Raw genomic sequence first — 19439 nt, 5'->3', positions numbered from 1 at the left:
TACATATATCTCAACAAAGATAACCCACATTTTACAACATTGAGAGCATATGCCAAAAAGAAGAACATAAAAAATATATATTGTACTTTATGTGATTTATGTGATACATTTATAATTTTCTTTAACTGTGTAAAACACTATTGGATTTTTTTTTCCAAAAAGGAACTGAAAATACTTTGCACTTACAGGGACATCATTTTAACATTTAATGTTCTGGGAGACGTTAGATTTTAAGTTTATTTACACTGTGCACAGTTATATAGCTAATTGTTTTAGATTTTATAACAGTTTTTACAACGATAGTGAGCTTTAAATATAATACATTAACCATTTCAAATTGATACACATAAATTACTTTTTACTATAAAGAAAAATATTTAAATAAGTTCAGACATAAATGAAGATATAATGTGTATATAACGTGATTGTATACATCATTTAATAAAGAAGAGATTCCAATCATAAAAAAATACACTGGAGACTATATCATTGAGGTGTTGAAATGAAGTTGTGCAGGTAAGTGTATTATATATTCTGTATTACAGTTATCTGCTGTGTAAAAATAGTTATTTTATAAACCAGTGCTGTCAAAAATGTACCCTCTGAAACTGCAGACAGGACATTTTCTAGGATATCAATGTCTTACAAAATCAAGCGTGTGAGCTACTATTTTGCTTAAAATGTGGTCTGTCTCAAGCCCAGGGGATAAATGTTGAACAACCCTGTTCTACACCAGAAGTTAAAAGGCACTTTGAGAAACACTTGCTCTGCAGTTTAAATATGGAGCAACCCTTGACATTAGAAGACTGGTAGGAAACTTCCAAGACGTTTGAGTGCATACTGCAGGGGCAACTATCCTGCAGCATGTTGCACTATGGCTGCATGATCAGTGCAGGAGCTGATTTATATCTGTCCCTATTCGGCTACTGAAATTGATATATAAAAAGTCTATATGAAAATATATGCAAAATGTTTATCTTGCGTCTTTCATAGGACTGAAATGTTTGACATTTTTAAATGTTGTCACAGAGTTGTTGTGAGTCTGCGGTTTTTGCTCAGATAGCTGTGTATATATATATATATATATATATATATATATATATATATATACACATACATACACACACACACACTACATGGCGGACAACCTACTAATTATGAAGTTCAGATTTCAGCCCCACCCACTTCTAGCAAGTGCATAAAATCCAGCACAAAGCCATGAAATCTCCATAGACAAACATTGGCAGTAAAATGGGTCAATGGAAGATGCCACCTTTCCCACAAGTCAGTTCATGAAATTTTTGTAGATATGACCCGGTCAACTGTAAATGCTACTATTGTGAAATGAAATGAGCAGCAACAGCCCAGCCACAAAGTAGTAGACAATGCAAACTCACAGAGCAGGGCTGCTGAGTGCTGAAGCTTTTAGCCCTTAAAAATTGTCTATTATCTGTTGCATCATTCACTACAGAGTTCCAAACTGTTTCTGGAAGCAACATCAGCACAAGAACTGTGCGTTTGGAGCTTTATGAAATGGGTTTCCATGGTCGAGCAGCTGTATACAAACCTCACATTAACATGCGTAATTCTAAGTGTCAGTTGGAGACTTCTATAACAAGCTGCCACTGGACTATGGAGCAGTTGAAACTTGTTCTCATGAGTGATGAATAATGCTTCCCCATCTGGCAGTCTGATGGAAGAGTCTGGGTGTGGCTATGCACCTTAGTTCTAATAAAGGGTAATTTTAATGCTACAGGATACAAAGACATTTTAGACAATTGGGTGATTCCAGCTTTGTGGCAACAGTATTTGGGAAGACCCTTTCCTGTTCCAGCATGACGGTGCCCTTGTGCAGAAAATGCGGTCCATGAAGAGATGGTTTAATGAGTTTTGTGCAGAGGAACACGAGTGGCCTGCACAAAGCCCTGACATCAACCCCATGGAACACCTATGGGATGAATTGGAATGCTGATTGCAAGCCCAACCTTCTCATCCAACAACCTTGCCTGACCTCATAAATGCTCTTTTGGCTGAATGGTCATTAAAACTCATAGCCGAAACACAGCATTGGGAGGAAATTCCAATCTGCAAAATGAGCGATTTCCAAATAAACCCAAGCACAGGCGGGGAGCTGAGGTTCATTACAGAATGTGAGATTTTAGCACTGTTCACATTAAAGGAATACTGAACCCAAATTTTCATGATTCAGACAGAGCATGCAATTTTAAGCAACTGTAAACTTCTTCTGCAAATACATCACAAAACACAGGCGCCTCCTAGTGTGATATAGTAGGTACAAGGTGGTAAAATTAAATAAATGATGGATACTCACAAATGGAGCAGCACACAATTGTGCTAAGTCAGGCAGACTGGGAACTTGCAGTGTCCCAGCTCACTGGCCCAGCATGAGTACCGGTATCCCAGGTGTCCTCAGTGGAAAATAAGCTCAGACTCTCATATAAAATTGCAATTGTCACAATTTAATATAAAACATAAAAACAGATGTCAAATTAAATGACTGATATTAAAAACACAGAAAGCAACGCGTTTCTCAGATCTCTGTTTCATCAGGTTCTGCTAACTAAATGAGAGTTCTGACTTAAATACAACAAACAACCAATCCTAATTCTCTTAATAGTGACACACCTCCTCAGGTGTGTATATGCATATTTAGTCTAATTAGTGCGGACATCACTAAAGCATGCAAACCTGCAGGTGTCATCTCATTAATAGTGATATGGTAAACACTCATTATTATAAGTGTCCCCTAGATGTATAAGCTTTAAAATATATAACCAGTTCTCTCTTAAAAGGTATTTTGATTTCTCCTTTTGGTTGCAGGATATAGATGCGTGGAGGTGGGGGGGTTGTCTTAATCTTATTTATATTGACACCCACCAGTACAACCATCCATATTAAAAATACAAATATTAACAATATCTGACATACAGTATCAGAACGGACCGTGTCAGAACCATACTCCCAGCAATAAAATACCAATATAACTCCCATAAGAGATTAAGAGAATATAATTTGTTATGTAAGAGGCTGTGTAAAATTAGTGCTTTGCTACCTTAATAAATCTGGCCCAAATTGTGTATTACCTTATAATAGGGAGATCCAAATGGTAGTATTCTAGAATGCTTTATTAGCTAGATCGATGTGAGCCGCATTGTGTGATCGTAATCGTAATTATGTGCTCAGACATTCAAGCCTAATGTGGACACGGAACTTACTTCTGTGTACGTCATATTATTCATCATTTGACTCATGGCCATCCTATTCTATTGCGGTCATCGATGTCCGATTGCTTCACTCCTGACATCTGGGAACAGCTAAGATACATTAGGACTTTGGTCCAGTGTTTCTTCTTGTCACTAGACAAGATTAAGTGTTTGTTTATCTATATATCATTAGTATATTGTGCTTATTGCCTATATTGTGGTTAGTGTTTCTGTGGATAGTACCATATCAAATTTTCCTTTACTTGCTGTTGCGCCCTCTATGGTTGATACACAATTGGTGTATCAATAGAATAGGAATTTTAAGCAACTTTCTAGTTTACTCCTGTTATAAATTTTTCTTCATTCTCTTGGTATCTTTATTTGAAAAAGCAGGAATGTAAGCTTACAAGCTGGCCCATCTTTGGTTCAGAACCTGGATAGCACTTGCTGACAAGCGTTATCCATGGTGCTGAACCAAAAATGGGATGGCTCCTATGCCTACATTCCTGCTTTTTCAAATAAAGATAACAAGAGAACAAATAAAAATTGATAATAGGAGTAAATTAGAAAGTTGTTTAAACTTGCATGCTCTGTCTGAATCATGAAAGAAAAATTTGGGTTCAGTATCCCTTTAAATATTATATAATAAAAATGATTATTAATAAAAATCAAGTTGAACTTGACAGCAGGATTCCACTCCTCACTAAAATGTGTCCTAAAATATTGAAGCCTTTGTTGTATAATGTAGTAGTAACTCTTAACACTACTCCAGGTCACATGCTAAACAATGGAACATTTTACATGAGTCAGTTAGATATAGAAAGTTACTAGAAATGGTGCATGTTTCAAGAGGTAGGAATAACTATTAGCAGTGGAGCTTGTTACAAGTGGTAGGAACAACTATTCACAGTGGTGCATGTTACAAGAGGTAGCTACAGCTACTAGCAGTGGTGCATGTTCCAAGAGGCAGGAACAGCTACTAGCAGTGGTGCATGTTCCAAGAGGTAGGAGCAGCTACTAGCAGTGGTGCATGCTCCAAGAGGTAGGAGCAGCTACTAGCAGTGGTGCATGTTCCAAAAGGTAGGAGCAGCTACTAGCAGTGGTGCATGTTCCAAAAGGTAGGAGCAGCTACTAGCAGTGGTGCATGTTACAAGAGGTAGGAGCAGCTACTAGCAGTGGCGCATGTTACAAGAGGTAGGAACAGCTACTAGCAGTGGCGCATGTTACAAGAGGTAGGAACAGCTACTAGCAGTGGCGCATGTTACAAGAGGTAGGAACAGCTACTAGCAGTGGCGCATGTAACGAGAGGTAGGAACAGCTACTAGCAGTGGCGCATGTAACGAGAGGTAGGAACAGCTACTAGCAGTGGCGCATGTTACAAGAGGTAGGAATAGCTACTAGCAGTGGTGCATGTTACATGAGGTAGGAACAGCTCCTAGCAGTGAAACAACTAAAGACAGTATAATGTGGGGCTGTATATACTACTAATAGTAAACATGTTACATGAAAAAGTAATTCCCAGTTACAGTGAAACATGATATATGAATTGACAACTCCCAGCTATGGAACATGTTACATAAAGTGGCACTAAAGTATACTATATGATCTATTTCACATCCAGAGTATATCATTATGATTTATATTCCTTGTTATATACATTGATTAATGCATAGGTGTCTTATACTCACTGGCAGCGCTACAATTTGTGCTCCTTGTTGTACGGCTTCTTTTATTAGCTTATGCGCCCTTTTTAGGTTATCAGATTTTACAGGAGATACCGAAAGTTGTACCAAGGCAAGTCGAAATTCTAAAGAAATGGAAGACATTACTTCAAAGTTTAAAATTAAAACAGAGCTTATGTAGAAATGAAAATAATTATGTTTCCTTAGAGTTAAAATATTTTGAGACATGAAAATGCAGACATGGATATATATATCTCTAACATGTAATAAATATATATATATATATATATATATATATATAAAAATAAATATATATATATATATATATATATAGTAAAGATTGGATTAGCTGTGTTAGTCCAGTAGATAAGATGCTCAAATAACGAAGTATTGCAGTATGCAGAGATACCTTTTTTATTGGACTAACATAATATGTCAGACAAGCTTTCAAGAGTTTTCCTCCCTTTCTCAGGTCTGAAGCAATACTGATCAATCTGATATAGATGCACATCACATACAACAAATGGAAGGGAGAGAATATATTGACATTACAACTCCCAGCTATGGAACAGGTTACATAAAGTGGCACTAAAGTATACTATATGATCTATTTCACATCCAGTGTATATCATTATGATTTATACTCCTTGTTATAAACATTGATTAATATGCATACAATTCCCTCCCTTCCATTTGTTGTATGTGATGTGTATCTATATCAGATTGATCAGTATTGCTTCAGACCTGAGGAAGGGAGGAAAACTCTCGAAAGCTTGTCTTTGACATATTATGTTAGTCCAATAAAAAAGGTATCACTGCATACTGCAATACTTTGTTATTTGAGCATCACATCAAACTAATTTTTGTAAGGCTGCACATGCGGCCTAATAATAAGTTAAAAAAAGTAAACCACCCTTACAAAAATGTATACTGTATTTATATGTGACTAAATTTTCAAGAATTCAATCCAGGTAATATAGGCACTTAAAGTGAAAGTAAATGTTTCTCTTCATTATTAATGAAATTCACTAATCATACCTAGATTAATAGAGTTGCTAACTTTTTTTTTTTTTTTTAAATATTTGTCTTTTGAAGATGTTTAGATTGTAAATCTCGTACTGTTTTCTCTTCTTCCTCCGCCCAGCCGCTCATTTCCAGCTTTTTTCTCATTTACATGTAAGAGCGGTCCCACCCACTCTTACGTGTACCTCCGTGCGCATTCTTGCGAGTCGTCCTTCTATTGCGCATGCCTAAACTTTGCCGCAGTGATAGATATTGAGTCAATGGGGGGTAGTTATCAAGCCGTCTACTTTTCTGACTTCGCCGGCCCAATACGCCCACCTAAGCTCGCCTACCTTCGCCGCCGCGGACCTGAAAAAATATGCCTAAGTTATCAAATAAAGCTGTCAAAAAGCCGCGGGGCGATGAGCAGCGGACTGTGACAGTTATCACTCATCCGATCTCGCTGCCCTTCGGCTTTTTCCCAGCTTTATTGCTAGCCTGTCACTAAGCACTCACACTAAACTACACTGTTCTATCCCTATACCGGCGCCCCCGGAGCCTCCCGCAACTCAATAAAGTTACTAACCCCTAAACCGCCGCTCCTAGACCCCGCCGCAAGTCTTATAAATGTATTAACCCCTAAACCGCCGCTCCTAGACCCTGCCGCAACTCTTATAAATGTATTAACCCCTAAACCGCCGCTCCCGGACACCGCTGCCACCTACAGTATACCTAGTAACCCCTATCCTGCCCCCCCTATACCGTCGCCCTCTATAATAAAATTATTAACCCCTATCCTGCTGATCCCGCACCTCGCCGCAACTAAATAAATAGTTTAACCCCTAAACCGCCGCTCCATGAACCCGCCGCAACCTATATTAAACCTATTAACCCCTATCCTGCCCCCCCTACACCGTCGCCACCTATAATAAATTTATTAACCCCTATCCTGCCCCCCACTCCGCCGCCGCCACTGTCATAAAATTATTAATCCCTAAACCTAAGTCTAACCCTAACGCCCCCCTAACTTAAATATTAATTAAATAAATCTAAATAAATTAACTCTTATTAAGTAAATGAATCCTATTTAAAACTAAATACTTACCTTTAAAATAAACCCTAATATAGCTACAATATAAATAATAATTATATTCTAGCTATCTTAGGATTTATTTTTATTTTACAGGTACCTTTCAATTTATTTTAACCATGTACAATAGCTATTAAATAGTTAACTATTTAATAGCTTACCTAGCTAAAATAAAGAGAAATGTACCTTTGAAATAAATCCTAACCTAAGTTACAATTACACCTAACACTACACTATACTTTAATAAATTATTCCTATTTAAAACTAAATACTTACCTGTAAAATAAACCCTAATATAGCTACAATATAATTATTAATTACATTGTAGCTATCTTAGGATTTATATTTATTTTACAGGTAACTTTGTATTTCTTTTAGCTAGTTAGAATAGTTATTAAATAGTTATTAACTATTTAATAACTACCTAGCTAAAAGAAATACAAAATTACCTGTAAAATAAATCCTAACTTAAGTTACAATTAAACCTAATACTACACTATCATTAAATTAATTAAATAAATTAACTACAAATAACTACAATTAAATACAATTACATAAACTAACTAAAGTACAAAAAATAAAAAAAGCTAAGTTACAAAAAATAAAAAAATAAGTTACAAACATGTTACAAATATTACAACAATTTTAAGCTACTTACACCTAATCTAAGCCCCCTAATAAAATAACAACCCCCCCAAAATAAAAAAATGCCCTACCCTATTCTAAATTAAATAAATTTCAAAGCTCTTTTACCTTACCAGCCCTTAAAAGGGCCATTTGTGGAGGCATGCCCCAAAGAAAACAGCTCTTTTGCCTGTAAAAGAAAAATACAACCCCCCCCCAACATTAAAACCCACCACCCACATACCCCTAATCTAACCCAAACCCCCCTTACAAAAACCTAACACTAATCCCCTGAAGATCATCCTACCTTGAGTCGTCTTCACTCAGCCAAGCCACCGATGGAACTGAAGAGGACATCCGGAGCGGAAGAAGTTAATCCTCCAAGCGGCGCTGAAGAAATCTTCCATCCGATGAAGTCATCATCCAGGCGGCGCTGAAGAAAAGTCTTCGATCCGGCCAATGTCATCTTCAAAGAGGCGCTGAAGAGGTCTTCTATCCGGGCGAAGTCATCTTCCAAGCGGGTCTTCAATCTTCCTTCCGCCGACGCGGAACCACCTTCTTCACCGACGGACTACGACGAATGACGGCTCCTTTAAGGGACGTCATCCAAGATGGCGTCCCCTCAATTCCGATTGGCTGATAGGATTCTATCAGCCAATCGGAATTAAGGTAGGAAAATCTGATTGGCTGATGGAATCAGCCAATCAGATTCAAGTTCAATCCGATTGGCTGATCCAATCAGCCAATCAGATTGAGCTCGCATTCTATTGGCTGATCGGAACAGCCAATAGAATGCGAGCTCAATCTGATTGGCTGATTCCATCAGCCAATCAGATTTTTCCTACCTTAATTCCGATTGGCTGATAGAATCCTATCAGCCAATCGGAATTGAGGGGACGCCATCTTGGATGACGTCCCTTAAAGGAGCCGTCATTCGTCGTAGTCCGTCGGTGAAGAAGGTGGTTCCGCGTTGGTGGAAGGAAGATTCAAGACCCGGCTTGGAAGATGACTTCATCGGATGGAAGATTTCTTCAGCGCCGCTTGGAGGATTAACTTCTTCCGCTCAGGATGTCCTCTTCAGTTCCATCGGTGGCTCGGCTGAGTGAAGACGACTCAAGGTAGGATGATCTTCAGGGGATTAGTGTTAGGTTTTTGTAAGGGGGGTTTGGGTTAGATTAGGGGTATGTGGGTGGTGGGTTTTAATGTTGGGGGGGGGTGTATTTTTCTTTTACAGGCAAAAGAGCTGTTTTCTTTGGGGCATGCCCCCACAAATGGCCCTTTTAAGGGCTGTTAAGGTAAAAGAGCTTTGAAATTTATTTAATTTAGAATAGGGTAGGGCATTTTTTTATTTTGGGGGGGTTTGTTATTTTATTAGGGGGCTTAGATTAGGTGTAAGTAGCTTAAAATTGTTGTAATATTTGTAACATGTTTGTAACTTATTTTTTTATTTTTTGTAACTTAGCTTTTTTTATTTTTTGTACTTTAGTTAGTTTATGTAATTGTATTTAATTGTAGTTATTTGTAGTTAATTTATTTAATTAATTTAATGATAGTGTAGTATTAGGTTTAATTGTAACTTAAGTTAGGATTTATTTTACAGGTAATTTTGTAATTATTTTAGCTATGTAGTTATTAAATAGTTAATAACTATTTAATAACTATTCTAACTAGCTAAAATAAATACAAAGTTACCTGTAAAATAAATATAAATCCTAAGATAGCTATAATATAATTATTAATTATATTGTAGCTATCTTAGGGTTTATTTTACAGGTAAGTATTTATTTTTAAATAGGAATAATTTATTAAAGTATAGTGTAGTGTTAGGTGTAATTGTAACTTAGGTTAGGATTTATTTCACAGGTACATTTCTCTTTATTTTAGCTAGGTAAGCTATTAAATAGTTAATAACTATTTAATAGTTATTGTACATGGTTAAAATAAATTGAAAGGTACCTGTAAAATAAAAATAAATCCTAACATAGCTAGAATATAATTATTATTTATATTGTAGCTATATTAGGGTTTATTTTAAAGGTAAGTATTTAGTTTTAAATAGGATTTATTTACTTAATAAGAGTTAATTTATTTAGATTTATTTAATTAATATTTAAGTTAGGGGGGCGTTAGGGTTAGACTTAGGTTTAGGGGTTAATAATTTTATGGCGGCGGCGGCATAGTGGGGGGCAGGATAGGGGTTAATACATTTATTATAGGTGGCAACGGTGTAGGGGGGGCAGATTAGGGGTTAATAAATATATTATAGGTGGCGACGGTGTAGGGGGGGCAGGATAGGGGTTAATACATTTAATATAGGTTGCGGCGGGTTCAGGGAGCGGCGGTTTAGGGGTTAATACATTTATTATAGTTGCGGTGGGCTCCGGGAGCGGCGGTTTAGGGGTTAATATGTATAGAGTAGCTTGCGGTGGGCTCCGGGAGCGGCGGTTTAGGGGTTAATATGTATAGAGTAGCTTGCGGTGGGCTCCGGGAGCGGCGGTTTAGGGGTTAATATGTATAGAGTAGCTTGCGGTGGGCTCCGGGAGCGGCGGTTTAGGGGGTAATAACTTTATTTAGTTGCGGCGGGGTAGGGGGGGTCAGATTAGCGGTGTTTAGACTCGGGGTACATGTTAGGGTGTTAGGTGTAGACAGCTCCCATAGGAATCAATGGGATGTCTGTCAGCAGCGAACTTGTACTTTCGCTATGGTCAGACTCCCATTGATTCCTATGGGATCCGCCGCCTCCAGGGGTGGCGGATTGAAAACCAGGTACGCTGGGCCGTAAAAGTGCCGAGCGTACCTGCTAGTTTTTTGATAGCTAGCAAAAGTAGTGAGAATGTGCCGCACTTGTGTGCGGAACATCTGGAGTGACGTAAGAATCGATCTGTGTCGGACTGAGTCCGGCGGATCGATGCTTACGTCACAAAATTCTACTTTTGCCGGTCTCGAGCCTTTGATAACTAAGGCGAATCAGCCTCGCCACAAATACGCTGCGGAATTCCAGCGTATTTGAGGTTGACGGCTTGATAACTAGGCCCCAATGAATCAAGATCACGAAGAGAATGCGCATGCGTGTCTCATGAGCGTGCATCTATAGAGCCCGATAATTCTGTGAGACACGCATGTGTATTTGCAAATTGTGGGCGTAGCGTGAGTCAGTAGGGGCGCCAGTGGGGGACCAATCAAAACGTTCATCAAGATATTCGTCATTTTTAAACAATATTTTTATTACCGGTCTGCGTTACGGCTTGAACAGATATCAGTATAAAAGGTAGATTTCTGCATTTAATAGTAATGAAGTAAATAAATGATGAATGAAACTCTAACTTAATTTCGATATTTATTAAGATGCTGCATAGTGGTGCGTTATCGTTAACTTTTCCTTTAAAGAGTGAGAGACCCATGTAGTTTGTATCTTTATTGCAGTTAGTGTTTTCTCCAGGACCTATTTAACGGGCACACCACCGGTTTATTTTAATTAACACCTTAGTGGTCAAAATAAGCTCATCTTTTTTTCAATGATTATTACACAAAAATATTTTTTCCCATTTAAACAACATTTATAAATAACAGTAAATTATATATTATTCAAAAGAGGAATATCAAAGATCCCTATAGGAGGCGCTCAAGTGGTAAGATAGATAAATGAATTCCCATAAAACATCAAATTATAATACTCATCAAGTATATATATAGTGAAGATAATAATAATAAAATCAATCGGACTGGAATATTTACATATACATAATATGTCTTTCTAACCAAACCATACAGCTGGTATATGTGTTATGAATTAATAGGAGAGATGGAACTCAACTACAGAAATTCAGTAAATTAGGTTTTGTTAGCCAGTAGTAGCACTGAGAAGCTAAGAGACTGAACTCAGAGCAACTGATACTTAGGCTATAATATTATATATACAAAGATCACCTTAACAAGAATGTAAAGGTTATAAAGTCAATAGAACTTGCAATTCTGATTTAGGTATATTAGGCTTTGCCCAGCTAGCTCCCAGTGACACAGAAATAACACAAATCTTGGGTGTAGGCAATATTGTGGTAAGAATTCCCAAAGTTAGTTAATGTCCATGCTTCATAACTTGCGATTCTGATTTAGGTAAATTAGGCTTAGCCCAGCTATCTCCCAGTGACACAGAAATAACTCAAATCTTGGGTGTAGGCAATATTCTGTTAAGCATTCCCAAAGTTAGTTAATGTCCATGCTTCATATAGGAAATAACATAAGGGAATGTTAGAATGTCTTTTTAAGAAAAAATGTGTTGCGCTTTGTTTAGATAACAACTGGTATTCAGTGCAGTAATATATACAGTGAGAGGTTTCCTTAACAAGACTTAGACCTAGATTTGGAGTTTGGCGTTAGCCGTGAAAACCAGCGTTAGAGGCTCCTAACGCTGGTTTTAGGCTACCGCCGGTATTTGGAGTCACTCAAAATAGGGTCTAACGCTCACTTTTCATCCGCGACTTTTCCATACCGCAGATCCCCTTACGTCAATTGCGTATCCTATCTTTTCAATGGGATCTTTCTAACTCCGGTATTTAGAGTCGTTTCTGAAGTGAGCGTTAGACATCTAACGACAAAACTCCAGCCGCAGGAAAAAAGTCAGTAGTTAAGAGCTTTCTGGGCTAACGCCGGTTCATAAAGCTCTTAACTACTGTGCTCTAAAGTACACTAACACCCATAAACTACCTATGTACCCCTAAACCGAGGTCCCCCCACATCGCCGACACTCGAATAATTTTTTTTAACCCCTAATCTGCCGACCGCCACCTACGTTATACTTATGTACCCCTAATCTGCTGCCCCAAACACCGCCGACCCCTGTATTATATTTATTAACCCCTAATCTGCCCCCCACAACGTCGCCGCCAGCTACCTACAATAATTAACCCCTAATCTGCCGACCGCAAAGCGACGCCACCTACATTATAGCTATGTACCCCTAATCTGCTGCCCCTAACACCGCCGACCCCTATATTATATTTATTAACCCCTAATCTGCCCCCCTCAACGTCGCCTCCACCTGCCTACACTTATTAACCCCTAATCTGCCGAGCGGACCGCACCGCTACTATAATAAAGTTATTAACCCCTAATCCGCCTCACTAACCCTATAATAAATAGTATTAACCCCTAATCTGCCCTTCCTAACATCGCCGACACCTAACTTCAATTATTAACCCCTAATCTGCCGACCGGAGCTCACCGCTATTCTAATAAATGTATTAAACCCTAAAGCTAAGTCTAACCCTAACACTAACACCCCCCTAAGTTAAATATAATTTAAATCTAACGAAATTTATTAACTCTTATTAAATAAATTATTCCTATTTAAAGCTAAATACTTACCTGTAAAATAAACCCTAATATAGCTACAATATACATTATAATTATATTGTAGCTATTTTAGGATTAATATTTATTTTACAGGCAACTTTGTAATTATTTTAACCAGGTACAATAGCTATTAAATAGTTAAGAACTATTTAATAGTTACCTAGTTAAAATAATAACAAAATTACCTGTAAAATAAATCCTAACCTAAGTTGCAATTAAACCTAACACTACACTATCAATAAATAAATTAAATTAAATATAAAATATATAGTCAAGATAGAAAAAATACCAGGGTATATGAGATTACCCTAGAACAGCAAGGGAATAAAAGGCACACATAAAAGACTTTCAAAAATTTATTAATAATGATTATAAAAATGGATGATTATAAAAATGGTAGGGTTTACACATATAAATCTCAGAAAGGGACTTATGACTCCGGGACTGATATATCAGACTCAGAATCAGGACCCTCAAAAAACTCCCCAGTAAATACACAAACAGAAGGAGGAGGAAAAACAGAAGGGGAAAAAGGAAGAGACCCTTATGGGGGGCAAGGGAAGGAGAAGAGATATCCTACCAGAGAAAAGAGAGGGAGAGGGGATCAGGCTCCACAGAGCAGGGGGAGGTACAGAGGGAGGGGATTACGCAGGGGCTTTTAAGAACCCCAATGGATGAGGAATTACAGATAGTAAACCTTTCCTCTTTTCCTCTAAACCTAGCTCATATCGAACTCCTTAAAAAAGGTATGTCCTTTTGCCCCAATACACCAATTGACAAATTTGAGGTCATAAAAGACCTACATCTTTTTGCAAGAAAGATTGTCCTGTCTGTCATTATGAAATCTAAATCAGATAACAACTACATGTTAGATGCAACTGATCAAGTGGCCCTTAATGATTTAGAGTTACTTCTTGCTGAAAACCAAGCTGTTTTTGATGATGACACACAGAGAGAATCTTTGGTGGATAGAAAGTATGCCTTTAAACCTAAATCAACATATATGCCTTCACTTTCCCTGGTTCCAGCGGTTAATCTATTTGTAAAACAAATGGAGAGAGATATAGAAGATATATCGAGCCAACAAACTTTTGACAACCTAAAACCAAGGGAAAGAATAGCACTAAAAGAATTAAGTATGGCCAAAGGTTTGGTGATGAAGCCTGCCGATAAGGGCGGCAATTTGGTTTTACTTGATGAGCATTTATATGTGAATGAAGTTAAACGGCAGCTGAATAACAAAAAGCAATATGAGAAAATTGGTGGCAACCCTTTGGTCCATATCCAAAATTCCCTTTTTAAACTTTTGAACGATGCAAGAAGCAAAGGGGTAATTACCCAAAATGAGTTCAAATTCCTATATCCTGAGCACCCAGTTATGCCTGTTTTTTATGTATTGCCAAAGCTACATAAAAATATGCAGTGCCCCCCGGGAAGGCCTATAGTCTCGGGAATAGGGAGTGCCACGGAAAAAATTGGGGAGTATGTTGATAAATATCTACGACCCTTTTTGCTAACCTTAACATCATATGTTAAAGATACAGCCGACCTTTTGAGAAAGTTGGATGGAGTAGTAGTAAATGAAAAGACCATTCTGGCATCTCTTGATGTAGAGGGTCTTTACTCCTCCATACCACATAAAATAGGCTTAGCCGCAATAAGGAGGTTCTTAGAAACTAGAGGACCTACATATGCTGAACACACTGAATTTGTCTATTCCCTGTTAGAGTTTGTCTTGAAAAACAATATTTTTTCATTTGACGGACAGATCTTTCGCCAACTGTGCGGGACAGCGATGGGGGCAGTGTGTGCCCCCACATATGCATGTTTACATCTGGGCCTTTGGGAATCAGAGATCTTTGAGTACTATTCAAGGATCTTTGAGGACAAAGTGCTACTATGGATTAGATATGTGGATGATGTTCTTGTCTTGTGGGATGGGACGGCAGAAGAATTCAATGAATTCGTTGCTGCCCTTAACCACAACGACAAGAACATCACCCTGACGTCAGAAACCAATACAGTAGAACTCAACTTTCTAGATGTGACTTTGAAAAAAGAGGGAGTAAGAATAGTGACGGAAAACTACAGGAAAAAGAACGCAACTAACAATATATTACATGCAGGTAGTAGCCATCCGAACCACCTTAAAAAAGGGATTCCGTATGGCCAATTCCTCCGTCTGAGGAGAAACTGCTCCTCTCTTTCCAAGTTTGACATTCATGCAGCCTTAATGAAAGAGAGATTCCTAAAAAGAGGTTATTCCAATAAGTGCCTCAAGAAATCTCTCTGGAAAGCCAGAAATATGTCTAGGGATGACTTACTGTATCGTAATAATTCTAAAAATGAAAATAGCAAAATTAGATTTATCTCTAATTTTAATAATCAATGGGAAAGTCTAAGGTCAGTTTTCAAGAAAAATTGGCACATCTTATCCCTTGATGAAAAAGTGAACAGTGTGATGGGGGATACCCCATTGCTGACAGCTAGAAAAGCACAGAGTTTAAAGGACAAATTGGTGAAGAGCCAATTTTCAAGGGGCCCCTCGGCCTCTGATTGGCTGAGAAAGGACAGAGGTATTAAGGGTAGCTTTCCATGTGGGCACTGTGTATACTGTGCCCACATGGATAGCACTAAACAATTCTCTGTCCAGGATGGAAAGATTTTTGACATAAGATTCTTTTTTAACTGCAAATCGGAAGGGGTGATATATCTTCTGCGGTGCTCCTGTCCGGTGTTTTACGTTGGAAAAACGAAAAGATTGGTAAAGGACCGAGTACAGGAGCACAGGGACGATATTCTTCACTCCAGAGAAACTAATGTTGCCAGGCATTTTTGTAATGTACATAATAAAAATGTAGATTCATTGAAGTTTATCATAATAGATAAAGGCATCACAAATGGACGTGGTGGCAATAATGATAGGGTCCTCCTGCAAAAAGAGGCCAAATGGATCTACAGACTGGGAACTAGATTCCCAAAAGGTTTAAACGATAAGCTTGAATTTGTCCACTTTTTGTAAATTTTCATTTTTTAATATAATAAACATCTGTTTGAAGTGTGCGCCAGGATAGAGGGTAATTTCTATCTCTCTTCTATTGTGTATTTGAAAGTATTGGGGGTAACCAGGAATTAGGTTGAAACAAAATTTATTTAGTTATTTCTTTCTAACACAATTTTGAGTTTTGAGAGGCTTTTTTGTATACAGGGTTAAAAGTGATACAGCTTTAAGGTGTTGCAAGGATACTTGGGAAAAAACACCTGTAAGCAATTAGGTATCTGCATAAAAGAAGATGTCCACTGAGGACTCCACATGCCCTGATGATCCCCTGTAACACATACTGGAGGTGGGGGAGAAACGTGCGTTGGCACTATGTGTTTATGAGAACCCAGGTACCTGCTGAATGTACCGTGGGCCAGGATTTCTAGTGCACCTGTCTAGACCTTTTCCCTGAATCTCATGTTTCTTCAGAGACATTTTGGCTCTATACATGCAGCTGTACATTTCAAGTGAGCTACGAATTCTTCTGGTGTGACTCCGACAGTGGAGTAAGTGGTTTGAGGAGTGTGCTATTGGAGTGCAATGGAAGTTGTGCCTATACGATAGGTGAATATACGATGCAAATTCGATTCAACTGGATCCTCCTGTCTACAGCCACTCACAGTCCCTGGTGACGCTATACCACTCCCACTATTGCTGACGTCACACGCCAAGTAATCATCACAGGTGCTTGCAAGCTGAAGACAAGTGGAAACAACAAAAACCGGAGGACTTAAGCTAAGTATATGCCGTATATGCTGTGTTTTTCAACTGAATTGCTACACTTGCTAGAGACTCTTTATCCAGCAATACTAATTGCGGCACATTTATTTGCCTTAAGAGGAGATTCCCTGGTACATACAAAGAGTAAAAAAAGCGCTTTTTGATACAAAATATAGTTCACCTCTGTTTGGATTGCAGCCATATGTATCACATGTATTTTGCCTACTTATCATAAATGTCCTATAAACATTAGATTTTTGTACAATTCGCTATAAACATAAGTTTCTTGGTTAACCCCTTACTGTTTATGATGTCTTTTTGTGATCTATAGTATAGGGAAAGAATTAGGTCTCAGTGCACTTTAAATGTTTTAGATTTTGCTGTCTGTAGTGGTGACTGAAATTGACAGATAAGATATCGCTATATACTTAAATGTGTTTTTGGGAACTTATTATTAATAAATTTTTGAAAGTCTTTTATGTGTGCCTTTTATTCCCTTGCTGTTCTAGGGTAATCTCATATACCCTGGTATTTTTTCTATCTTGACTATATATTTTATATTTACTATAAGGGTGGCACCATTCAAAGCAAATTAGCAATATTACCTACTCTCTCACGCCCCCTAAATTTAGAAATTAAATTAAATACCTACAATTAAACCTAACACTACACTATCATTAAATTAATTAAATAAAATACCTACAATTACCTACAATTAACCTAACACTACACTATCAATAAATTAATTAAATACAATTCCTACAAATAAATACAATTAAATAAACTAGCTAAAGTACAAAAAATAAAAAAGAACTAAGTTACAAAAAATAAAAAAATATTTACAAACATAAGAAAAATATTACAACAATTTTAAACTAATTACACCTACTCTAAGCCCCCTAATAAAATAACAAAGACCCCCAAAATAACAAAATGCCCTACCCTATTCTAAATTACTACATTTCAAAGCTCTTTTACCTTACCAGCCCTGAACAGGGCCCTTTGCGGGGCATGCCCCAAGAAATTCAGCTCTTTTGCCTGTAAAAAAAAAACATACAATACCCCCCCAACATTACAACCCACCACCCACATACCCCTAATCTAACCCAAACCCCCCTTAAATAAACCTAACACTAAGCCCCTGAAGATCTTCCTACCTTGTCTTCACCCTACCAGGTTCACTGATCCGTCCTGAAGAGCTCCTCCGATGTCCTAATCCAAGCCCAAGTGGGGGGCTGAAGAGGTCCATGATCCGGCTGAAGTCTTCATCCAAGCGGGAGCTGAAGAGGTCCATGATCCGGCTGAAGTCTTCATCCAAGCGGGAGCTGAAGAGGTCCATGATCTTCTTTCTTCCTGATCCATCTTGCAGACCTCTGACGCGGAACATCCTCTTCTCCCGACGCCTACTAGCCGAATGACGGTTCCTTTAAGGGACGTCATCCAAGATGGCGTCCCTCGAATTCCGATTGGCTGATAGGATTCTATCAGCCAATCGGAATTAAGGTAGGAATATTCTGATTGGCTGATGGAATCAGCCAATCAGAATCAAGTTCAATCCGATTGGCTGATTCGATCAGCCAATCAGATTGAGCTTGCATTCTATTGGCTGTCCCGATAGAATGCAAGCTCAATCACTGTGAGTCAGGCAGTTACACACTGACCGGAGCTTCGCAGCACAGCTGAATCCTCACAATGAAATGTTTGTGGAAAGATATGATACACTTCAATAAAGGTTCTTCAGGGTTAAAGCTGAAATGAAATACTGTAGTAACAATTCCAGAGTTGGAAGAGACTGCAGATAAATGGCTTTAATTCAATCAGGACAAATCCAGGAGATGCAACTTCTAGGATTACCAAATACAAAATACTAAAGCAGGGAAAAGTGGGCGTGTCAGGTTTAAATAACCTTGCTCACAAGGTGAAGTTGAATTAAAGGTACAGTAGCTGAAACATGAGTTCTGAAAAGAAAGACATCCATTACAATAGGTGTATACAGGGAAACCAATCCCAAAAGCAGTCCTTTTGTTATGGTGTAGTTATTAGATGGTAGCAGGCAGCTGTGGGATAACATCCATTCAGGAAAGGCAGCACTCTAACTTCACCAAAGTAGGCAGTTCTAAATGTAATAAAAACAAGGAAAGAGGCGCCATATGTGTGAATCAGTATCTCACTAGTTGATAAGATGTGACAAACACAGGGTACTCACAAGGTGTAAAGGCACCCACTTGTGCCAGTGGAGACATGCTGGTTTTCAACATCAGACCAGCTAGCTGGGAACAGGCAGGATGCTGGAATCACAGGCTTGGATGATCCCTGATAGCTGACTGGGTAAAGGTACAGCTTGGATCCCAGAATGAGGGTCAAAGAGGTGAAGGAGAGGCTATATCAAACCTCCCAAGATAGTGTAGATGGAAGTATGTACAAAGCACAAAGAGCTATTGATAAAACTTTAAAAATGTAATAAAATAAAAGCAAGTTAAAAGCAGCTCATGCTCAATGTGTACATACAGTAGGTCTGCAACGCGTTTCATGGATATCTCAGTTTCATCAGGCATAAGTACATGATATGTGTTTGACCCTTATATAGGGCTATGCTATCTAAGGCAGAAGGGACTCTCCCCTCCCCCTACAATTAGTGTGAACACCAATCAGAAAACCCTTTGTCTCATTAGTAGTTAGCTGTCACACCTGTGTATAGAAGG

At 38.2% G+C, this 19439-nt stretch overlaps 1 protein-coding gene across 3 annotated transcripts in view; it reads right to left on the bottom strand.

Moving 5' to 3' along the window:
* Window positions 1-19439, bottom strand: part of NIT2 (nitrilase family member 2) — a 183925-nt gene that overhangs the window by 125672 nt on the left and 38814 nt on the right. For 2 of the 3 annotated variants that reach the window (XM_053706061.1, XM_053706060.1), the window contains exon 3: window positions 4913-5031. In XM_053706061.1, the coding sequence (XP_053562036.1) occupies window positions 4913-5031 (119 nt within the window). Of the gene's footprint in view, window positions 1-4912; window positions 5053-19439 lie in introns of all 3 variants that reach the window. The other variant, XM_053706059.1, reaches the window with a different exon arrangement.

The sequence above is a fragment of the Bombina bombina genome, chromosome 3 (assembly GCF_027579735.1).
Source record: "Bombina bombina isolate aBomBom1 chromosome 3, aBomBom1.pri, whole genome shotgun sequence".
NCBI classification, from domain to species: Eukaryota; Metazoa; Chordata; class Amphibia; order Anura; family Bombinatoridae; genus Bombina; species Bombina bombina.
The sequence above is the reverse complement of the archived record's forward strand: the minus strand, read 5'-3'. Positions and strand labels throughout refer to the sequence as shown.